This window comes from Vipera ursinii (genome assembly GCF_947247035.1).
Source record: "Vipera ursinii genome assembly, chromosome: Z".
In the NCBI taxonomy this organism is placed as follows: Eukaryota; Metazoa; Chordata; class Lepidosauria; order Squamata; family Viperidae; genus Vipera; species Vipera ursinii.
In genome coordinates, this window is record NC_139517.1 from 112,916,674 (window position 1) to 112,934,725 (window position 18,052).

Below are 18,052 nucleotides of genomic sequence, written 5' to 3' on the forward strand. Positions count from 1 at the left end.
CTAGAATTGCATGTAGGCAATCACAATAATTGGGTCTGAAAATGACCAGTTAGAAACTTGAACTGGTCATCTGAAAATGAAAGTTCTGCAGCTGCACGTTCAATCAAAATAATTACACAAGTATTTGCTGGAATTGTTGAGAGAATATGAGTCATTCTGTACAATGCCTATAAAAGGATAGGTCCTCTAGAAATGCAATCAGTAGTAGTCCTTTAACTGGAAAGATAGACTATTTTCACCCTGTTTAAATACCACAGCATTATTTTCACCACAAAGCCCAGCACTGCAGTTTGAAAAATGCCATGTGCTTGATGGGAAAAGGGATAAGAGTAATAAAGATAATCCTTTATGGACTGAGATGTGAAACTAATTCTCAAAAGTTCTCTGATACAGTATACGAAGTTTTAAAAATGCAAACATCAGAGATATGATTAGCAACACAGTCAAGTAGCAAATCTGCTGCAGTGGATGGTTATAATAAATGTAAAGAATGAAATAAATGAATAATATATAAGTGAATAAATGAATAATATATAAGGGATGCGGTGGCTCAGCGGGTTAGGACGCTGAGCTTGTCGATCGGAAGGTCGGCAGTTTGGCGGGTCGAATCCCGAGTGCCGCGTAACAGAGTGAGCGCCTGTTACTCGTCCTAGCTTCTGCCAACCTAGCAGTTCGAAAGCACGTAAAAATGCAAGTAGAAAAATAGGGACCACTATGGTGGGAAGGTAACAGCGTTCCGTGCGCCTTTGGCGTCTAGTCATGCCGGCCACATGACCACGGAGATGTCCTCGGACAAGCGCTGGCTCTTCGGCTTTGAAACGGAGATGAGCACCGGCCCCTAGAGTCGGAAACAACTAGCACGCATGTGCGGGGGAACCTTTACCTTTACCTTTTTACATTTCCAAAACTCTAGCAATTTTGAAGAACCAAATGTGGCGACAGTACACTTTTTGCTCCCATTTGCATTGTCCACCATGTTTCTCCATCCCCCATATCTTTTTCTCTTTCATACTATGCTTTGTTACATTCAATGTTCACAATGCCACTCAAAATGATTGACACAGACCCATTTTAATATCAGTCTCAATCCACTTCATGTGTGATGTTTTAAGATCTAAGGGTTCAACACTGTAGTATATAAGGAAAGCACTGCACTCATGGAAGTGTCTGCAAGAATTGACCTTAGATTATATGAGCTATAAACATTGGCAGAACAGAAAAATCCTAGTCATATTAAAACATCACCAATAACTGCTAAATCTGTATGCTAGACGTTCAAGCCCCGACCTTTAACAAAAGATAAATAGATATCAATTTTCATTTAGAAAAAGCCAACAAACATTCTTCATTGACAGAAGCATATTACTGACCTTCTCTTCTAACTTTATTAAATAACTAATTCCTATAAAATATCAGGTTATTTGAAAATGCCAAAATGGCAATAAATATTAAGAAATTATAATGAAAGTAAGCACAATTACTGCAAGAGTATCCCATTTTGTCATTTAAACAATACAGCTTATACAGCTTGCAAAAGTAGATCTTTAATGAAGACTCTTGTACAATATACTAAGTATATTCTCTTAGTCTTCTCCATTTATATCATAATTTGAAACTGAATTGTTAAATATGGAAAGAATTACAAAAGTATGATAATTCTCTCTCTCCCTCCCTCCCTCCCTCCCTTCCTCCCACATGCAAATACATGCACACAAAAACAAGGAAATCTTAACCTAATGATGTTGCTACTAGGTTAAATAACGTTAGGCTTCCTTAAGGAAACCTATTGTATTATGATATCCTTTATTAAAAACAAATCAACTGTTTGCTCAGGGCTATTTTAAGCTAGGTTATTCTTCATTTGTGGTACCACATGTACATTTTCTACACAATCAAATGGGAATTATGCCACAAGGCATATTTCTACCCAGAGTGAACCTTAACTCTGTTGGAGGGGAATCAGTTGCTATAAAGAGTGAAAGAATTTATTTGCATCACACATTCTGCTTGCTATGTTGTATAATATACAATACTGCAGTTATGTTCTATATCAGGCCTGTACAATATATAGGAGAGACAGGGCCATACTGATCAATTAAAAATCCCTGTAGGCCCTAAAGAAATACCTGAATGTGAATCACGTGTTCAGTGGCTAGCAAGCAGCAATGCTGGTGAATATACTGACTTTTTAAAAAATGCCAGGGGGCCACATAAGGATTGCAAGCAGTCAACAAGCCATATGTTGTATGGATTTGTTTAAAATAGCTACAACTGCCCACAAACATTCAGAGTTGGGCAGTGTACAAACTGAATGAATGGACGAATGAGCAGTTCCTTCAAATACAGTACCAAATACAGAATTTGAAGAGACTTCCATTGGGGTAACCTTCGCCAGAACTAAATGGAATATATAAATTGGCATTACAGCTCTTTAATTTAAATACTACATGTAACTGATTCTGTGTTAAGACTGTGTGGATTAAAGTTTAGCAAAAATTAAATTGACTGAAATCAGCATTGACCACAAATGATATTTTCAGGCTCTTATAACAAAACTTTGTGACAATGTAATAAAGAAAGAAATTAACTCGAATGGATCTAAAAAGTTACAAAGGTAAGTACTGAGTATCTCTCGAGATGATGTTTAGTTTGAAAACACTTTGCCATGGTTCCACCCATCTAACTCAGAAAGCAAGCATCAGATCTTTGTTGGTATCATAATATATGGTAGACATAAGCATTAATATATCAAATCATGGTTAAAAAGATGGTTAAATATATCTATCAGCTATTAGAACAATATCCAGAAATTGGTCACCAGCACTGTGGTTTCTTCAAGTCTGGCATGTTTTTATTTGGACTGGCTCTAGTTAAGAGTAGTTCAATAGTTGATTCTAAATTGACTATTGCAGTCTTCAAATACTGGCTTATTTAATATAATAAGATAATGAAGTCCTATACTGCTCCACAGCTATTTGTACTTTAGTCGTGTATTCTCAAGATACGTAAAATGTGTTTAGTCCATTACTATGTTTAAATTTCTGTTGCAATTATATAAATTACAAGATTGGGATTTCAATGATTGAAAATCAGAAGCTTGCACAATGTCCCTGCAGTGTTTTAATTGACTTTCTCCTTCTCTATTACAGTTGAAAAACTGGTAAATCTCTACAGTGATCAAATTTATAATTGTAACTACAGGATCATTCATTCAGCTAAGAATAAAGTTTCTCCAATCCCAAGGATATCATCTTAAACTCATGACATTTAAGTAATTTTGTACACAATCAATAGCAATATAAAAGTGTATGTATGCATGCATATGTGTTTGTGTACATATATGCAAGCGCATACACACACATATAAATACACATGTACGTATGTATATCAACTCAACTTTGTATCATTCAAGTTTGTTGAGCTTAACATTCAGGAACTAGAAAAGAACAACCTGGTTCTCAACAGAAAACAGAATACAATGATCTTTAATTAGATCATAATTAAAGCATAATAAAAGTCCTTCTTGACAGCTATGCAAAAAAGTCTTGTTAATGTATGCAATGGCACTCGAACTTGCCTGAAATGTTCCAGTCAGTCAACACAGTAGAACTGGCAAGTAATCATTATTAATATGCCAAGGTAGAAACTACTCTAAATAGCTAATTATCACTAGTCAGAGGAAGTTGTAATCTCTTCTTACATCTTCTTAACTCACCGCCTATTTCTTCTGCCCTTCCCAAGTTGAAAGCAAATCTTCCTTTGAGGTTCTCTTGCTATGTACTGTTAGAAAGTTGACATTTTTCAACTTTCCTCTGTTGAGAAATTCTATGTCCTAAAGTTATCTCCATCAATATATATTTGTATTTGTCCCATAAATGTAAATATAGAATCAATAAACTTACCTTTCCTTAACTGTATTTTAAGACGCTTCCCTATCCTTTTGGTATTATAGCCAGAGTTCAAAGCGGAATGAACTTTCTGTGGTGTTGATGTCAGACCCAAAGGTGGTTTTCCTGAATTCACATTATGAGGTAGTTGTGAATAAGAGTCCAGTGCATCAGCTTGATTGCTCATTTGGGGCATTTTTTGTAAAGTGTGAAGTCCACAGTGGTCGATACCCTTACTTTCTTGATACTGGGAATCAGGACTAAAATGACTGGAATGGTAAGCATTCTTTTCACTTTGTGACAGCTTTATATACTGTTGTTTTCTTGCAGCAGGAACCACATGGAACCAAATGATCGGTGTACGCATGGCTTGACGGAACATATGCTGTGCTCTAGATTTTAAAATGAATGGAAAATTAACAAATTAAGACTGGCAGACTAGTAGATATTACAAGCATAATTACTGATGTTAATTAGGCATTATGAAATGACAGACATATTGTTCTAATTGAACTGTAAACTGATAATGATATTTCTTGGAATGACATGTTCACAAATGCCTTTTGTTTCTCAACTATATTTTTCTTAGGACTATTTTTTTAAGTTTTCCTCTTTCTACTAGTTAAAATAACTGTATTATACTTCTTGAGATCCTGGTTGTAATGTTAAATATAGCATAACATTGCAATATTGACAATTCTTCTCACCAAGATATTTAATACAGAATACTGTTAATCAACAAACATATGGAGTTACCCTGCATGATGTCTATCTAGCATATTTCAAAATAACATATTAAACTGTATAGCTAGCATTTTCAGTTTACTCAGAATAACAAGCTATATAAAATGATTTTTCCATTATTTCAATGTTTCTTTTTGAATCAGTTGTATTTCTTGATGTAATTTTGGATGCAATGATGTATTATTTGAATAAGCTTTGTACAACTAATTCATTATTATTTTTCTTCCAGAAGATTGTGGATCTTATCTAACTGAAAAATAGTATGTGGAACAGTGATCCCAGGATCCACCCAAGAGATCAGAGTTTAGCATAGGATATAACAATAAACTATGTATGTTTATGTACTAGTGTTATAGTACAATAGATATGCAAAGAAAACCACTAGTTTGCACAATTCATCATACTGCATTTATAAGAGATTTTGAATGCAAACTAGAAGAGAAACTAGATAAATATAAGAAAGATAATTGTTTTAAGTTGCTTTGCAACATAATCTGATCACACAAAACCAACTCTAGTACTGTTTCTTCTTCTAAAAGTATATATTAATTAATACTCAGGTAGTATAAACTATGAATTTTTCTTCCCTTTACATTTATTTTCATTAAAATATTCATGCCAATTATAACTTATTTCACCAAGGTGGAGGAAAAATGCTGGTTCCTGTCAGGTCCCAATGCTCTTCTAATCTTGTATTCTATTCTATAATTTTACTGATTATGGCACTTATTATATATGCATAAGAATATTTTGAATACAATACTGCATATTTTCTTCAACAAGTAAACATAATGATTAACCAACACAATGCTTTCCTTTTCCCATAAAGAAGTTGATACACTGAAGATAACAACCATAGCAGAGGAAAGACCAAAGCAAAATGATCCAATGAAAGCAAAGCCTTGTAGAAAATTGTTTTGCCTTTATAAATTGCTTCTACTTTGGAGTTCGAGGTCAAGAAAAACGCAAACATGACACACAGATAAATATTATGCACTTACTGCTCAAATCTTCTATTTCGAAGGTCCCCATCATTAATTTTGACAATACAGTCATTTTCATGAAAGAGGTTTTCCTGTTCTGCTTTACCACCTTTCTCCAGTCTCTTCACTAATAGACCTAAAGTTCTGGAAAAAACAAACAACTATTACTAGATAGGCAATTGCTTTTATGGTACATTTAGATCTTACAAAGAAGCATACACCCCATCCTAATGTTGAAATGTTCCCATTGTCCTTTAAAACCAGCAGTCTCAGATCAAAGTTCAAAGTGATTACTGTAAATGAACTGTACAGTAGACATTTTACATTATGAGTGCAAGAAAGTTTCTCAGCACAAAGCCCATTAAAATGATTTGTAGTGTGTGTGAAAGAATGCATAGGTGCTATGTACTATCACTAATCATTTCTATGGCTTTTATGCATTAAATTATGGGTTACACAATATTTTTCATTTCTACTCTTCCTAGTCATATCAGAAGAGATGCCTAAATTATTAAGGACTCCTGAAAAGTGGAAGATGTACCAGGTATATTATTTTCAGCAAGGGGAAAAGGAACAACCCAGGTAACCATAGAACAGTCAAGCTTAATTATAATGCATGGAAAGATAATACAGTAGATCATTAATCAATCAATCTGTAAACATTTTGAGAACATTTTTTACCTTAGATAACTTTTTTCTTAATTAAAAGAATGCTTTGAATATGATATATTTTAACTTCAGTAAAGAGTCCAATAAATGGTTCTATAATATTCTAATTTCAATAGTTAAGTAATCAGAAAACAGCAGATCAATATCGGGTTTTAAAATCATGAGGTAGCAATTAAGCATCAGATAGTTTAATACAAAGTCAGAAATTGTAAAGCCAGATCAGACAGCTAATACTACAGAATACATTGAGAGCAAACTAAGAAAAAATAATTATATTTAATAGAATAAATGCAGAGTTCATTAAGAAACATAGCTCAAGAACATAAGGATTGGAGAATACTTGGCTTTTCAATAGAATTTATGAAGAGAAACTTAGCTGAAAAAATGTCAGCAGCATGGTGTGGTCGTTCTAAAAAGATAAATGCATTCCTAAGTTGGACCAACTGCACTGAACATTCCACGCAATAGGAAGTTAGCATTCTACTATATTCCACAGATGCATTTTAACGAATGAGCCTGATTCTGAAGAGCTCACATTTTAAGAAGGATTTGGAGAAAATGAAATGATAGGGATGGCCATGAGCAGGAGACTAAAAACAATGAGGTCAGCCTGTCCTTTAGATTACTTAAGCTTGGAAAAAAGATGACCAAAATATTTGTACATGTGTGATGATAGGACATGTCAGCACTTTTTAAGTACCTACCAAGATGAGAATTGTGATATAAGTCAACCTTTCCAGTTTTGTAGCCCAGCCAGAGGAGAGGGATGGTTCCTCGTGAGAGGCAGGCAAGTGTGTGCAGCTCCTTTTGCAGCAGTGGACACGCACACCTGTCACTTGCACAAACGGAGCATACACACCTATTATTTATTTATTTATTTATTTATTTATTTATTTATTTATTTATTTATTTATTTATTTATTTTTGGGACTTATATGACTTGTATGCTTGCCTGCTGCTTGGAGAAGTGAAGATGTGTGCAAGCAGCGGGTATGCTCTCGCCTGCTACTTCCACGGGCCAGTTCTGAAGGGCTCAAGGCCCAGTAGTGGGTCACAGCCCAGAGGTTGGGGACCCCTGATCTAAGTTACAGAAAGGCAGATTCTGTTTAGATGTTAGATGTTATACTGTGTATTTTTTTATGTTCATCAGTTATTTTGTTTACTGTTTTTAAATGCTATGTCAGCTGCTAAGAATCAAAATCTCTGAGTTGTTGGTCATTCAAGCTGACTAAATTAATAAAATTTAAAGTGCTTTAACAATAAAATTAATTACCAAGGGAAAAGGAGAATGCCCATTCACCTGATGTGTTCATCCAAGGGGCAGAAACCCAACAAAGATGCTTCAATTAACATATCCACTGACCAGAAAGTCAGATTTCATTGTCTCTTCTAATTTATGTTTATTTATGTTCCAATTTATATTTCAGATACATTTCTCTTTTTGATAATTAAGATTATCAAAAATCTTGATGCAGAAACTTGGGGAAATGCTTCTGCTAGAGAAACCAATCTCATGAACCTGGTTTCCTTCATATGTGTTATGCCTATAACTCCCAAACTTCCCAACAATTTAAAAGTCTCAATGCAACCAGTATCCAGAAATCCTGGTAAGAGTTTGTCCTTGACCCTTCCAAGCAAAATTTCTACTCTTGAATTATTTAGACTTCTGTACTTTCGCAGCTCCATTCCTTAATATTTTTAAAAACTTTACACTACATTTGCCAATTACAGACTTATTCATTTAAAAATATTAGCTTTGAGCCAGACAAAATTAAATGCACATAGTTCCTTTAAATCAATTAAACATCTAAGAAATGTTTTAATTTCACACTGGTTTCAATATGGCTAAATTGTAGCTAGCATGCAATGCAAACCTATGTTAGTATAGTCAAGGAAAAAAAATTCCAACTTGGATGCTGAATTAATCCATTTTTCAGAGTCTGCATAATGCCCTTAATCATGAATAAATCAAATGGCAAAACCACAAAAAAAAAGTCAAAAACAAAGTTAAAGAGAGCAAAGCAGTATGCTCAAATTGCTAGGTGTTTAACTAGCTAGATAATTATGCTGCAAGAACACAGCAAATGAGTTCAACAAATTTGAAATATACTTTTAGTGCATACAGGCCAGGGAGCAGATATTGTTTAGTTAGTTAGTTAGATATAAATTGAGTTGGATTGTACAAATAAACTGCATTAGTCACCCTGACTGCAAGAGGGAAAATGAATATATGAAGCAAAGGGTAGAAAGAGCAAAGAATATAAGGAACAGAGAATCTGAATTGTTTAAAATGTTTGTTGCTCTGGTTGTTGTTTTTTTTAAAGTACCGTACCCTTTTATACACAAGGAACTTTATTTTAAGGTGTGGGAAGGGAAAAAAATTAAAAATTAAAGTGAACTCTGTTGATACAGATCTGTTAATTCCGTTTTAGTCAGAGAGACATCTGTTTCAGCATATTCATGGTACAGTAAATAGTGAGAACTACACTTTGATACACCTAGGATGATCTTCGTTATAGATTGAGGCATTAGCACTGCCTAATGTTATTAAGATACATTACTTTCTTCACACAGCTGGGAGGCAGTTGGGGTCATTCAAATATTCAAAGCAATGGTGCATATTAATGCAAGCAATTTGAGACATCAATAATACATTAGCTGATTATTTCCAGTTTTATCACTGATTACAATTTAAGTATACAAGAGGAATGTTAACATATGTGGCAGAGTTTATTTTATTTATTTAATCAAACTAATAAAGCTAGTGAAAAAGCACTGATGGAAGAATTAATCCCTGAACTTTTCAGATGCATGTGAATAGTACACATAACAGTAAACTGAAGAGTACATCTGTTGTGTTGTATTTACAAACTTGCAACTGAACTTCCTTCCTGTAAAATCATGTTCATTAAGTGGAAAGAAGAAAAAGGAGGAATCAGGCAACTCTGGATATGATCTTTGGGGAAGAGAGAAGGAAAAGAAATTACGTATCACAGGAATAGAACTAAATACTGTGTTCTGGTTAATGAAAATAATGCCAAATAAGTAGCTATTGAAAAATGACTTTGTTTTGCAGCCTTGTTATACAGCAATGATGATGATTTTCTTCCAATGCCGCGTAGCAGAGTGAGCGCCTGTTACTCGTCCCAGCTTCTGCCAACCTAGCAGTTCAAAAGCACGTAAAAACATAGAAAAATAGGGACCACTACGGTGGGAAGGTAACAGCGTTCCGTGCGCCTTTGGCGTGTAGTCATGCCGGCCACATGACCACGGAGATGTCCTCGGACAAGCGCTGGCTCTTCGGCTTTGAAACGGAGATGAGCACTGGCCCCTAGAGTCGGAAACGACTAGCACGCATGTGCGGGGGAACTTTTACCTTTTTAATAGCTTATTTATTTTTTCTCACAAAAGACTTTTATTAAGTATGAAAAGCTTCAGGGTTGTAGCTGTCCAGCCATACAGTTAATCCTCAAGTGGTACTCATGACCAAGTTTGAGATTCCTAGTCTAACTAAAATCTCTTAACAATTTATCCATAAGCCTATCACATGTCAGCCAAACAAAATACCAGGATAAATAATAACTTTCAGTGAAAGTTCCCTAAGAATACATTACTGCTTAGAACCACAACTATCCAACAGCTCATTTAAGATAATGCTAGATTATTGTATCTATTCTCTACAAAGATATTTCCCCAAATTTCAAAATATTATAAAAGCTTGTCTTTTATAAAAAAAAACTTTTAGCACTATAATAAAAGTCATGATCAAGAAATGATTACACAATAATGCAAAGGTGAATTTGTTCATAGGGGAATAAAAACTTTAAAAAGTGTACGTGTTTTTCTATCTATTTTTTCTCTCATTTCAATTATTTAAATTGAGGAATCCATGAAGCCATTGTTTCACTTAAAGTTCTCCATTTCCCTTTTATTATTTTGTAGCTGACATTTTTCTGCTGTTCGACTCTTTTGGCTCAATGGCCAAATCATGTAAAAAGCCACTGAGTTCCTACTTCCCTTTTATCTAGAACAGGAATGTCCAATCTGTGGCCCACAGGCCATATGTAGCCATGACAGCTAGTAATTCAGCCTCACAATTGTAAACTTTTAACATTATTATGCAACTTACATACATTAACTACAGATAACCCCCAGATGCGAGCATTTATTTAGTGAGATTTCACAAAAACGAGGCTATTCAGAAAGAGTACTTACATTAGAAATTCAAAATTGTGATCAAAAACAGGCATCTGTAGCCATGTGACTTGGATTCAGTCTCGGCTGCTGTGGCAGCCATTTTAACTCTGTGACTTGCCTGGGCTGGTTTGGGCCTACGAGAAGCTGCAAGTGGGGTATTTTTTTGTTTTGGTGTGCCTGGTCACATGGCCAAATATCCGGTGATTTTTGCGGCCAGCACTGACCATTTGTTTTTGTTTTCCTAGAGCTGTGTAGAAGATCTGCTGCTTGCTAGGCTTGACTAGAGAGCTAGATTTACTTCTGTATTTTAAAATATTCTTTTTTGAATATTCTTTTTGTTATTCTATAGTACCATACTGTATTGTTTGTAATCACTTTGGTAACTACTCTGCTTTTTATTCTGTTTGTAAGTACAGTACTTTGCAAGATTGTTTGTCTGCATTTGCCTGAAACTTATGGCATGTGGCTACTGCTGCCTCCTCTCCCTAGCACAGACCCACCAGAGATTCTGCTGCTGCCTTCCTGGAAGGAAATCCCCACTCCATTTTGGATTTTGCCTGGAGAGGCTTGTGCTGATCAGGAGCAGTGTTGTTGTTTTTTAAGGTTTTAAATTTAAATTGCCTTCAGAAGTTGTGGTTGTTCCCTCACTGGAAGCTTTTAAGAAGAGAGTGGATAGGCATTTATCAGAAATATGTTGTTCTTAGTTGTGAAGTCGTGTCCAACCCATCGCGACCCCATGGACAACGTTCCTCCAGGCCTTCCTGTCCTCTACCATCCTCTGGAGTCCATTTAGGCTCACGCCTACTGCTTCAGTGACTTCATCCAGCCACCTCATTCTCTGTCGTCCCCTTCTTCTATTGCCCTCAATCTTTCCCAGCATTAGGCTCTTCTCCAGTGAGTCAAGCCTAATGCTATATCAGAAATATAGTACAATACTGTATTCTCTTGTGAGCAGAGATGACCTCAAGGTCCCTTCTATCAGTTACTGTTGCAAGCCCACAGTACTGTAACCTCCACCCCCATCTCCCTCTGCTTGCCTGCCTGGAGAGGCTTAAGCTAAGTACAGTACTTCAGTGGCAGCTGCAATTAGACAGTTATCCAAACCCCTCTGAAGAAGCTTGAGCTGCCTAGCAACAAATGGTTTTTTTAAAAAAAAAGCTTGCTGCCTGCTTGGGAGGCAATTTACAGTACTTTATTTCCTGAAACTGGAAACAGCTGTTTGGTGGCCGGAAACAGCCCATGGCAGCAGCAAAAAGAATCTCTCAGTTCAGGCAGCCATCGGAGGAAATAGTAAGTGAAATCTTCATTCATTTAATGACCCATTTGGTTCAATTAATGAGTTTGATTTTAAAATGTTGTAATATTGAGTCTGATTCATTTGATGACTTAAGAGCCTAATGGGCAGGCTCTATTGGGCTCATACCTCAGGGACTACCTGTACATATTTTATCTGTGGCCCAAAACAATTACTCTTCATTTAATGAGACCAAAATATTGGACAGTCATGATCTAGATAAATGTCTATTATTTCAATTGATCCAACTAAGATAAAGGTATATGCTTACACCAAGATAACTTGAAAAAGAAGCATGGTATTTGCCAATGAGAGTATAAATGTAATCAGGCAGTTTGTAATATAAGTAGTAAAATAAAATAGATGTAAATTACTAACAAAACTAAGAAAGAGCAATATTCCAAAGAAATAAATTATATCCAAAATGTAAAGCCTCTCTTTAGTTGAACTCTGCCTCCAAAGACTATATAGACATCATGTTTTCCTGGAAACAACACAGAAGCAATTTTAAATTTCTCAGTCTCATATTCCCAGAATCTCTTTAAACCAAATAATAACCAGACCCAGTCCTGCTTAGCTTTGAAACAAAAGCAGCCTTGGTGCTGAATCTCCTAAATCTCACTGTTCATTTACTGATCCCATTATCCATATTTAACAGTATCAGTAGAATGGTAAGAATGATAAGCAGAATCTCACTTCCAAAAAATCATGGAATTCCCAGATTAGCATTGTAATATTCAGACTGATAAAATAGTATTGATTATTCAAAAAATTGTCCATTTAGTATCTTTTTATTTCCTAATATCTAAGATAAATATATCATCAATGAATAAAATACATTATCTTTTAATACTGTTCTGTCTGTGTCAACTGCAATACTTCACAGAATTGGGATAGTCCCAACAATTAAGGCACAGAGCAAGGATAACACACAAAGCTTGTCTTTCATTCTTAACCTCCTGTCCCACAAAGCTGTGTTGTTACCGGTTATTTCCTGAAGGGTTTAAAAAAAAGCTTCCAAAATACTTTATTTTAATGCTAGTGTTAATAAAGTGTTACTGAGATGTGTGTTTAATTGTATCAGAATATCTGCTCTATAAAGAAATTATGAGGCCCTTTCAGAAAAGATTTTCTCTTTCTACAATGTCACAACCTGATTTATGTTGCCTTTATAGTAGTATGAAACACAAAACACACAGTTCTATTGATGAAACAGCAAAGATTGCTGACATTGTATATGCTATTCACTCTAAGAATCTAGCTGAGCTGTGTAACAAACTTTAAAACTCATATTTCACAGCTGCAGTCCCCAACCTCCGGGGCCACCGACCAATACAGGTCCTTGACCTGTTAGGAACCAGGCCACACAGGTGGAGGTGAGCCATGGGCAAACAAATGAAACCAAAACCATTTTCTCCCAGTCGGTGGAAAAAATGTTTTCCACAAAACTGATCATGGTACCAAAATGATAAGGAGCTGCTGTTCTACAGAATAGTGTATCAGGATCCATGACTGAAATAAAAGATATTTGACCAAGTTATATCTTCACTTTGTTGCTAAAAGGTCATTTTTAGAAAATGTGCACATTTCACATTTTACAGAAATAAGCTGCCCTGACCTTGAAAAATTGGATATAGGTATTCTAAATCTTTTTATTGCTTTATATGATTTTAAAGATATAAAATGCAGCAACTATCATGTGTTTTTGAATTGCTCAGAAGTAAAGAGAAAATTCAGTATTTTAGCTAAGCCCTAATTTCTGATCCAAGCATTTCAGCACTTGTACTTGGAATTCTGATATGAAGAACCACTATTCAGTGACCCAGTTTGACTTAGTGGTTAAGGTGCTGGCCTAAAAACCATGAGCCAGGGATTTCTAGTCTACTTTAGGCATGAAAGATAGCTGGATAAATTTGTGCCAGTCATTTTCCCTCAGCCCAACTAACCTCACAGGGTTGTTGTTGCAGTAAAAATAGGAGGAGCAAGGAGAATTAGGCATATTTGCTGCCTTCAGTTATTTATAAAAATAAGAAAGACAGATGTTTTTTTTTAAAAAAATCTAAAATAAATAAAAGTACAGCTGCCTTTGATGTTCTCTCCTAATTTTTCCACAGAAAGTTATTATAAGAAAATTTTCAGCCTTTTTCACAGTATCTCATGAAGCTGTACCTACTTCAGCATTACATTTAAATGAGTGCTCAGAATGAATTATGTTTATATCATAATCAAAACATTCTGTGCAACAAAAACTCTTCTATTTATCAAGAATTTTAAAAAGCAGATAAAATATATTTTCTCTACAATGACATTGGCTTTTAATCACATCACATCAGTTTATAATCCAGGAATCTCTTTACAAATGTATGTTTGGACCTTTCTCACCAGGACGATGTAAAATATAAATTTTCTCTGCTAATGGTAATTATTTTTTTCTACTTCTCCTCAAGTCCTACTTATATTACTAAGGAAGTGTCAGAGTTGGATTTTATACCACAAACTTGCAAATTTTGGCACGGAATCATACTTGTGTCACCTCATTTAATTTTTCAAGTACATTTAATCACAGAACTTGAATACCGGAATTCTATCTCAATAAAGTAAGCATTGATATTTTAATTCAGTTCCCTGACAGTATATGGCATAAGGCCATTATTGGTAATATATTCATTTTACCCATCACCTGGTTTTTTCCTTGTTTTTGGGATGTGGTGCAATATAATACACTCATGTTCAGCAACAAATCAAAAAATTGTGCTATATTTTATATAGCTAACTTTATTTAACACTACCTTGACTGTATTTTCTTCCTTCCACGTTTGAGTGAAAAACTACCCACAGAATGCTGTCATGATTAAAGATGCTGCTAGTCTATACATTATATTCTTGCAACTAGCAAAAATATGTGCAACATTTCTAATATCAGACTAAGGTGAAACAGAAACTTTTTATGAGGCTGTGACAGAAATAATCTACATTCTTGTAATCCAGCTTCATATTAGGACAGAATATAACTTTTTACATATAAATTAGACTAGGTTCTGCCATTTTCATCTTGACTAACTGAGTTGTATTCAGAAAAGATTTCTTAAGGATCTAGCGGTAAGACTTTCTGGTAAAAGAATCATGTTTCTATTTCAAATAGACACACTATTCTTATAAAGTATAAGCTGTCCATAGTTGTTCTGGAAATAGGCAATCAATCAAGCAATCAACCTACAAATCAATCAATCAGATAAAAACAGAAACCAACATATCTAAGGAAATGAATCAATTAAAATCTATATGGTACATTACCTTCCGCCTCGAGCACTGAAAGGAACTACATGGATCCCCAAAGGTCCACCATCATTGGAAACTTCAACGAGCTTTACCATATCACTGTGAGATAATGATGAATGAAGGAAAGTGAACATGGACCAAAAAATGACACACACACTTCTACAAAAACACAAAACCAAAACTAAACACAGATTTTGAAAGCTAGTGAAGATAAAAGCAACATTGATTCTTACATACCTCAGTAATAATCTGACAGCATGAAAGAAAATCCATAATAAAAAATAATAATTCCATTAGTTATTCAAGTGAAATGCAATTATGTAACTATAAGACAATATAAAAATGTATTATGAAAGAAATTTGAGACTGGCTTTTCTAGGAATTAGGTATCAAACTAGGGCTAAATCAAATTGACCTAAAGAAAACAGAAAGTTCCATTTCTTTTTGCTTTGCAGTATTTCCATAAATAACTTTCAAAATGACATAAATATAAACTGAAACAGTATTATAGATTGCTGAAGAGCCTAACTACCATGTTTCCCCGAAAATAATATATTTATTTATTTTGCCTCCAAAAGAGGCACCAGGCCTTATTTACCGGTGTGTGTGTGTGTGTGTGTGTGTGTGTGTGTGTGTGTGTGTGTGTCTTTTATATTCACCTCCTGCACTGACAGCCCCGCCCAGCTGGTCTACTTCTTCTGCGGTCAAAGGAGCAGTTTCACTCTGCAGCTACATTCCAGCCTGCATTTTGCAGTCAGGCATAAGCAGCCAAGTATCAAGCTATGGACTGAATCCATATCTTGGTTCTTGGCTGCACAGGCATTCCGGAAAGGCCTCTGACTGTGAAATGCAGGCCTGGCTGCAGAAGACATTTCAAAAGTAGGCTGGCAAGAAAAGTAAGTGGGTGCAGCTCCACCTCCCCACTCCCGCCCTAGCTTGATTTTTAGGTGTGTGCTTCGCCCCAAAACTAGGGCTTATTTTGGGGGTAGGACTTATGTTAGGCCCATCCCCCAAAATCAAGTTTCCCTGTGTTTCGGGGAAACACGGTAAATATATATTGTCTTGGCATAATTATCACTGTAATTATTTACAAATTTTATAGATTTTATAAATTAATAATTTGTACTGAGAGTTGATAATATAAATCTCTCAGTCCTTTGGCTCTTTAATTAAAACACAGACAACCTTTTTTAATTAACATTAAATCAGGATGAATTAATCCGCTTCAAACCACTGGTTTTTTTAAAAAAAAAACTGATCCAATGTAACAATCCAGATCAATCTGCACTTAACTGTCAAACTGAAAATTATCAGAATAATATGCAAGTGACATTCAATTTAATGATTCATTCAATGATTCTATGTAATCACTTTAATAACTCTATAAGAATCACATCAATAACTGAATTTGCAAATGCAATATTTAAACCATATCACAAAACTAATTTTTGCCCTGGTATGCTAAACATTCACTGTCAAAAGTTCTCATATATCATCCACATAGCAATATTCTGACACTGTTCTAAACTATTTTTAGCTCAGATTTATCAAAGTTAAACAATTGTAATTTATGAATAGATCTAGATTTGTAAAACAGCATATTCCATTCCACTTTAATTTCCATTTAACTATAATATTATTTGGCAAATCCTTATGCAGCATACATCAAAACACATATAATATAAATTCATTTGCTTTCATTTCATATATAACTACTCATTTTAACACATTATTTTCAAAGCCTCTTTGAAATAGTTTGTTTTCATCAGATGTTTTTATTACCCACTTTTGTAACAAGGATGATGAAATAATGAAATTCTATGTGTAGTCTGGGCTCTCCTTGGCTGAATATCAATATTAGCTTCAGGGTTTTTTTAAAAAAAATAAGAGAAATCTGGATTGCATATTAATTGATCAATACTTATATGCAATTACACGTGACATGTATAACCATACATTACATTATTGGTATAAGCTTAGCTATGGAAGTTGTGGTCAGGTTGCAGCCAACTTCTTATAAAAGAGTACATTTTACCTTATTGCAATAAGGAAGTTGTTATTCAAATAATGAAAATAGTTCTCTTTGTATCATTCATATAGAAATTTTATTTATAGCTTATTAATTCCAATACATCTGTAATTTTTTTTCATTTAATTGTTTTAAGAATGTGAGACCAGCTTATCTTTCCTAATCAGAAACTAAACTATGTTCTGCATTACAGCCTCTGGAATTTTCAGTGAGCTGAACACTTTTATAAACTTGGCACATCTGAATGGTAACTCTTACTCCCAATGCAACATTAAAAACTAATTTTTAAACATGAGAAATATTTCAAAAGAAGCTTGTCAGATATTACAGGGAGGAAAGTGTTACTTTCTCTATCTCTTAAATTCTACTACAGCTTTTCAGCTCCTTTTTTTGGGGGGGGCAAGGAATATTTAAACATTCTCCCAATCTTCTTGTAATTTGAATGTAGTTCATTTCCTAATCATCCTGTCTCACCCTTTCTTTGTTCCATTTGCTTAGTTCTCCTGCTTAGCTATCCCTCTAAAGAAGGGCTTTTCCAGATAAACTGATTTGTCCCTCATTCTAATCCTTTCCAGCCAGCACACTTTACAATGCAGTTTTAAAATTATATTGCAGTCTCTATAAATGGAAGCCACAATAGAGGGAAGAGTCTAGAAAATGATCAAATTGACTTCTCATTATTTGTTCAATGATTTTCTCTTTCACTCTGCACTGCTTGAATTATCCAATTTCCACTTATTGTGTTAAAAATGAGCAAGTCCAATAATAATCATTTATATGTCATAATGGATTCTTTCCAGATGTATTCTCAAGCACAGAACTGTAACTATCAACATTACACGTAATGGTTAGGAAAAGATACCAATTTCACAAGTTGATTTTTATATTTTGGCACGCATTGTGTCTTCCATTCATTAGAAAATAACAGATATCATTATAAATGTCCAAAATCCTCCAAAGCATTTAGATT

General features: G+C 34.6%; 1 protein-coding gene across 6 annotated transcripts in view; it reads right to left on the reverse strand.

Annotated features, from left to right (window-relative positions):
• The window catches only part of PARD3 (par-3 family cell polarity regulator), a 671,095-nt gene that overhangs the window by 273,709 nt on the left and 379,334 nt on the right, over positions 1-18,052 (reverse strand). For all 6 annotated transcript variants that reach the window (XM_083376219.1, XM_083376217.1, XM_083376216.1 and 3 more), the window contains 3 exons: positions 15,069-15,152; positions 5,633-5,758; positions 3,903-4,279 (listed from right to left, as the gene is read on the reverse strand). In XM_083376219.1, the coding sequence (XP_083232345.1) occupies positions 3,903-4,279; positions 5,633-5,758; positions 15,069-15,152 (587 nt within the window). The remainder of the gene's footprint in view (positions 1-3,902; positions 4,280-5,632; positions 5,759-15,068; positions 15,153-18,052) is intronic.